This window comes from Phaseolus vulgaris, chromosome 3 (genome assembly GCF_000499845.2).
Source record: "Phaseolus vulgaris cultivar G19833 chromosome 3, P. vulgaris v2.0, whole genome shotgun sequence".
NCBI classification, from domain to species: Eukaryota; Viridiplantae; Streptophyta; class Magnoliopsida; order Fabales; family Fabaceae; genus Phaseolus; species Phaseolus vulgaris.
The window spans coordinates 11516723-11523904 of record NC_023757.2 but is presented as its reverse complement, the minus strand read 5'-3'; the positions used below and the strand labels follow the sequence as shown (position 1 = coordinate 11523904).

At 31.4% G+C, this 7182-nt stretch overlaps 1 protein-coding gene across 1 annotated transcript; it reads right to left on the bottom strand.

The window, feature by feature from the left end:
• Nucleotides 1-372: 372 nt before the first annotated feature.
• On the bottom strand, nt 373-4242 carry LOC137806651 (ras-related protein RABA1f-like). Its single transcript, XM_068606866.1, has 2 exons — nt 3674-4242; nt 373-1050 (listed from the first exon to the last, which is right to left on the bottom strand). The coding sequence occupies exons 1-2, from the start codon at nt 3892-3894 to the stop codon at nt 618-620; spliced, it is 654 nt and encodes a 217-aa protein (XP_068462967.1). The 5' UTR covers nt 3895-4242; the 3' UTR covers nt 373-617.
• Between the last annotated feature and the right edge of the window lie 2940 nt (nt 4243-7182).

The following is a 7182-nucleotide window of genomic DNA, read 5'->3' as shown; positions in this document are numbered from 1 at the left end:
TACTCACACGTAACATAAATGACATTTATAAAGTTTCTTCAATTAAAGTGATGAAGAGAAAGAAATATTGATGCAGAAAATATTAAAAAACTTGAACAAGTGAATGGTGTATGCAAGTAACACAACTCATGCAATCTCTCTCTTTTACACAGTTGTTTTGGATGCTTTCACCGGTGTTCTGTCAAACAGAGACTATTTGCTGGTTGTTTCTTTATATAAAGTGTTGCTTCCTGGAACTGATCTTGGAACAAAATCTACCTCTTCCTAATTTACAGTTTAAATCAATATTGTAACGATTGAACCAGATTGATCATCTGCTACACGTTAGAACAAATAGAAGTGATAAGATTAGAAAAGAACGATACCAATAAATTGGACATTAAATAACTAAATATCTTAAAATGCAGAAAAATAGGAAAAATGCAAAAACGAATGTGCTTGTTTCCTAAAAAGCATCTGGCTAATATTGAATACAATTCTCTACACACCAAAGCAGAAACATTAAAGTTTGATGCTCTTTAAACAATCATATTCATGTTGTGAGGTAAATCTCTACATGGTATAAACAAGGCATGTGTTTTCAAGAAAAACTACAGAGACTGACTTTTACTACACACTCAAGCAGAACAACATCCAGCTTTCTTCATTGCTGATACATCATCACGGGAACCAACATTAATTGTTTGCCCTTTTGGTAAAGCAGCTGGATCGTCTCCAATCTCAAGGGCCTTCTTGCTTACAACATGATAGATCTGGGTCAGCACTTCTGTGAAGGCATTTTCAACGTTCAATGATTCCAGGGCAGATGTTTCCATAAAAAAAGTACTCTCTCGCTCGGCGAAACTTGTAGCATCTTCGGTGGAAACTGCTCGCAGATGACGCAGGTCTGCTTTGTTCCCTACAAGCATCACCACAATGTTGGCATCTGTGTGATCTCTCAGCTCTTTTAGCCATCTCTCCACATTTTCAAAAGTAACATGACGCGTAACATCATATACTAGTAAAGCACCAACAGCTCCACGATAATATGCACTTGTAATTGCTCGGTACCTTCAGTATACAGAAAAATAACTAAAAAGGTTAATAAAATACAAAAAACGGTAGATCATTATTTACACGGAATCTAGAATTAGGAGATGTTACTACAGACGATTCTTGTTAGGATTTCCAAATCGACATGAGTATAAAGACACTAGCTTGCTTGCATATAAACACGGTTTCATAAAGTGACACGCACAACATTCTGGCAATTGATTATAGTATTAGGAAGCGAAATGATAATGAATGATTAATGTAGTTCACCTACAAAGTAAGACTAGCTTTAGATTTTTCAATTTCATTATATCTATAACTTTGTGTGCAATTCCTTTTAAGTTATCCTTCTTCAAGCATTATGTTTCTCTCTCTGCTTATATTTCTTGTCTCCAGGCCAAGAAAACTAGGATCAGTGTCCTTAGGAAGATAGCAGTTTTGTTAGAAACAAAACTGTAATGTCTCATATAGAGTCATGTGATTTTCAACTAGGTTGTGCTGAAGCAGACTAGAAAAGAGCTCACCCAAAAAATAACGTCTTTCTAGTTTCTCCATCAGCCCTCACTTCCTCTAACCTAAAAAGAAACTAGACAGCCACCACCACCTCTTCACCCAACCATTTTGCCTCGATGGAAGTTGAGAACAACTGCTGTTTGGTGATGGCAGCACAGGTTGAAGAGCTGGTCCAGCTATGACTTAAACAGAGGAGTGGCTGCAAAGCCCACAAATTTTCCAGCAACATTATTATGCGTGGTTGACTACTATATTATTTTATTTTTACATTCCAAAACTGCTTACAGTTTTAAAACAAGATTGCTAAGACAGGTGACGAAGGGGGCGCAAGCTATAACAGAATGGAATTGATGGAAGGGTTAAACAAGATGAAAATAGAAGAAACATTGAGAAAACATTCCTCTGCGGTTTTTTTAAAACGCTTAATTTTGGATACCACTTTCTAAAAAACTAATAGGTTTTGGATGACAAATTGATTGTTGAGTAATGTAAAATTATTTCAAGAAACAACTTTTTTAAAACCAAAAAGTGAGAAGACAATCAACCAGGCCTCAAGTCCTGCCTACAGTTTCCACTAAATTACTGTTCCATTAGAAGGAAACCAATTTGAGGAGCTGCTCAATGGCTACTTCTGTTGCGACTATAACTATTCATTTGCTATCAAAATTACTGCATTGACTTTCCTTTCAGCCATCAAATTACCAAAAATTCAAGCATTCATCATAATAGTACTGGTCCAGTTGTTTTAATTTCTTTCATCATTCATTGGTTAATATAATTCCCCAACCAAATTACCAGTATCTAACCAACAGCTATAACCATAACATTAGCATAACACATTAATCTTAAGTGGTAGGAAAGAAAATCTTCACATCTTAGCAGTGACACATCACACCTTTTAATTTTCTTTCCCACACTTTCTCATACGTTCAACCTATAAATGCATTTCTTATATATATTTTCCTTTAGTCCCAAACAAAGAATAGGTAGTTCCACAAATAGCAGGTAGCTAAGATAGACTAAGATGTTGAAGTTACAAAAGAAGCCTGAGTTCCAACTTTGTTTCGCAAAGAACAACAGAAGGGAACAAATTCTCTTCTGTCCATTTTGAAACAAAAAATAAATAAATCAAACACGTCAATTTGAAAATTATGTATGATTTCTGGATGCACAAGATAGTTTAGAAAAACACACGCATTCAAATGAAGGATTCATGCGGACATTTGGCACCAACTGATGTGCTAGCTAAAGATAATATACAACAATTCTACTAAAATTGAAAACAGATTGAACCCGACTTTAACTACCAGTCTACTTAAAGGGGTCTAAATAGGTTCCAATGGCAAGAAAAGTCTGCTAACCTGATATACCGAGTTACAACACTTTCCTCCAAATTCCGGTTTCATTAGTCGAAACCAATTCAAGTTCACCTAAAGCTGCCCACCATCCAAGTCCCCACATAACCCTAATCAGTTAGTCAGAAACATATCATATCAACTTTCTTTCTCGCTATCTTATCATTAAAAACTACAGACATAGGTAACCATCATGGTATCTAGCCATACAATGCATTATCTTCATAATTCTTTCATTACTCAGTAAATATGTTTCTCACAAGTAGCCAGCAACTCCATCTTTTTAAAGAAGCAACGAGGATGAAAACACAACATCGTAATGTTGGCACATCAAACTCAACCTTAAAGCTCACCAAAAGTAACAGCTAAAAAACAAAACAATCCAGCTCATTTCACCAAGAAGCTCAAAGCAAAATGCCACGATTTTATGTTTCATTGAAAACAAAAAGACGCACGCCCAATAATAACATTAGAACACGTCCAATACAACGACTTCCGTTAAAAATAACACATAAACATGATAAAAGCTTCCAATTTTACTACATCCTCAATCTGATTACATCATCAACACAAAAGGGTGCAAGAAAAAAACAATAACGTAAAGCCTCAAACGACCACATAAAGCCTACATGCCCACTTTCATTCCTCCAGCCCAAAATGCAAACAATCAAATCACAACCATTAAATTCACACACCCACATATAAATAAAGAGAATAAAAATAAAAATAATTAAGAGGGGGAGAAAGAGAATAAAATAGCGTTTGTGTGTTACCTTTCTTGGCCAGCAGTGTCCCAAATCTGAGCCTTGACAACCTTATCATCGACGCGAATGCTTCTGGTGGCGAACTCAACGCCAATGGTGGACTTGGATTCGAGGCTGAACTCGTTTCGCGTGAAGCGAGAAAGAAGGTTTGATTTGCCGACGCCGGAGTCACCGATGAGGACCACCTTGAACAAGTAATCGTAATCGTCGTCGGCTCTGTACGCCCCCATTTATCGTTCCTCCTCTTTTGTTGTGTATGTTTGGATTTGGAGAGGGGTAAAAGAGAAGAGAGAGAGAAAGAGAAAATCAAATGCGGTGGGGTGAATGGAAGAAAAAGAGAAGCATGCTTTGTTGGAATTGGAATTGAAAAGAAAAAACCCAGATTTAGAAGTAGGGTAAAATGAAGGGGAACTTCACTTTTGTAACTGTTAACCGTTAACAAATCAACGAGTTCCATAAAAGAATACAATGTGTTACACCCATGCCTCCAAAATTAAGTAAATAGCAATGAAAATGCAAGTAGTACTTTGTCTTTTCCAAAACAATATTTTGTTTGGTGTTGATTCCCAAACATTATTGAGAACTGAAAAGGCAACTAATTCATCATCTTTGGTTTTATTTAAATCAGACTTTTTCATGAAAATTTTGGGTTGTTTCTTCCTAGCTTCTCCTCACATTTTCATAGTTAAGAAAAAAAAATCATTTTGTCTTTTAAAAAATACATTGTAAAATTTTGAATATTTCTTAATTCTTTAAAAAAAATTATGAATTATAGAATTCAAAAAATATTTTTTATCTAAAAATATATTTTGAATTGTATAATTTAAAAAGTATTTCTGAAATCAAAATTACCTTCACAATCTATAATATATATATTATAGTAAGATGTCTTACGGATTTTATAATTAGATATAAAAAAAATAAAATAAAAAATAAACGAATTGAAAACGTAAAAAAATACAAAATTTATCTTAACCATCAATATTTAACAACAAGTATCAATCTTCACATATTACCACAAAATCCAAGACCATTTGAAATTTGAAAATAACTAAGAAGTTACTCTCGACCAAAATAAAAATCTATCATATATTCATAAGGACAAGTTTAAAATTTAAAAAATATGGAGGTGTAGGAAAATGTTACGGAGCTGCACGGAGAATTTGGCAAATTTGAGAGGAAGTAAAACTTTTTACTCTTCTAATTCATACTGATTTTTTCTTCAATTTAATAACTATGGTAAGAGTCACTTTATTTGAGTTTAGATAATAAAATTTAAATTCAATAGAGAATAAAAATATCTTTTAAAATAAATAAAAAATAAATTAAAAATATTTTAGTCTTTATTTATTATAAAATTTATTTTTCTAAATAAGTAAATCTTGTACATTTTTTCTAAGTTTTTTGAAGTAACTAAATGTTACTTTTAAAGTCAGAGAAGTCTGTAATATTTTAGTTATGGACTGGTTATTTTTCTAAATTGTGTAGAAAAGTATGTAATATTTTCCAATTTTAAGGATATTTTGAATTCATTTACCAACTTAATAAGGTGAGCTTTTAGAAAATGAAGTTCAAGATATTTGTTATTATATTGTATGGAAGTAAAACAAAATTAATTTAAAAAATATAGTAGTTGTTTGAAATTTTCTTGAAGTTTTTTCATGATATTCGTGATTTACAATCTAATAAAAAATCAAATTTTTAATAGATTTGATGTTTGAAACTGAACCAATTTCAATAACATCATATAAGATGTCATCTTTTGAACTAGAAGAACTCTGAAGAAACAACTGGAAAAATTACTTGAAAAATAATTCAATCACCTTGGGGATCTCCTATTTTATTAGATAAAAAGAAAAATGAAAGTTTTAGGTTGTGTGTAGATTATCGTCACTTAAATAAATTCACTAAAAAAAAAAATGCAGTTCCCCTATGATAGATGACATGTTGGACCGATTAAGAGGAGCATATGTTATATTGATAAGTGTCATAATTTAGTGATATTTTATGAAAAAGATAGACACTTATGAATTTTAATTATTGATATAGTTATAATCCAACCTTAAATTTAGGAATTTGAATATTTTTACATATTTTTGGATTATGAGATTATTAAGAACTATTTATTTTCAAGTTTGTGCTAATTTCAGGAATTTAGGGGAAGATAGAGATAAAGAGCTAAATGAGGAATAGAAAAGTTAGAGACAAGGAGTAAAGACAAAGTTGTGGCATAACCCTAAACATAATTGGGAGGAAAAAAAGGAAGGAGACATCCGTCAAGGAGAAACACTATGAATCTTCTTTTCTTGTTGTTCATGTTTGTAATAGCCACCACGAGTGGCTAATTCTTTCAGCAGATGAAGCAGGACCATCTACAGTTGTAAGTGGGGATTTTAACACATAGTTGGATGAGTTGATAAGAAGAGATTAATTTAGCACAAAACATGGTTTTATCTTTCTAGTTATTTCCTTTCAGTTTGTTTAACTTGCTTATAGTTTTAGTTGTTTAATTTGCTTATATTTTTAGTTTATTTTATTTGTTGAGTTGTTTTTCTAGTTTTATTTTGTTCTTAAATAATATTGTGAGAACTGGAATATTAATTTGAATTATGAGGAAATTATTAATCAGAATTTGTGTTGAAATATTAGAACGATGAAATGATATAAACACGGGTTGGAAAATAAAATGTGTTGAATCCATATTCAAATTTAGTTTAGATTGTGGTACATGAAAATTAAACAAGATGATTATTAAACAAGATGATTAGTTGGAACAGAGAATGACAAACAATAATTAATTAAACTAATTAAGCCAAGAGAGTGTGTGTGAATCTTAAATAATTGAGAGTTTCAATGATGAATTCATAGTTGTGGTTGCTTGATTTTTTTATTTTATGTTACATCATAAAAGAGCATGAAAATGATTAAGGCATTTGTGTTAATTCAAAATCCAGGGTCAAATAACCAACCTTTATTTAAATTGATTACATCTTTGTGATAGTCCTTTTTTAGCCAATAATTTTTTTATTATTATTATTGCACCTTGAACCTTAACTGGTATGTTTTCCTACTTATTGACATGTTTAAGGAATGAGAACATAGATGCAATTTATATATAGAAAAGGGTATGGTTGGCTTTAGTTGTTTTAAAGTTTAAATAATTTATTTGGTTGGAAATAAGAATAATCTATTTATATTATTATTGATTGAAAAAATTTATAAAAAAAGAAAAAAAGAATAGAAGAAAAGGAAAAGGTTCATGTTGAATTCATGAATAAGTAAAGAAAATGGGGACAAGTATTAAAGTCAAAGAAATTCGTGATTAGATAACACATATGTACAATATTTAGATTGTAGATATGTTTTTTTTTTAAATGTGCATTTTTTTATCTGAAAAATCAATTTTTTTTTTGGAAGCCCAACCTCATTATAACTTGTAGAAGACCTTAAGATTCATGCTTCTAATGTGATTGTGATATGAAAATGAAATGAAAAGAAAGTATGATTTGTTAGGATTC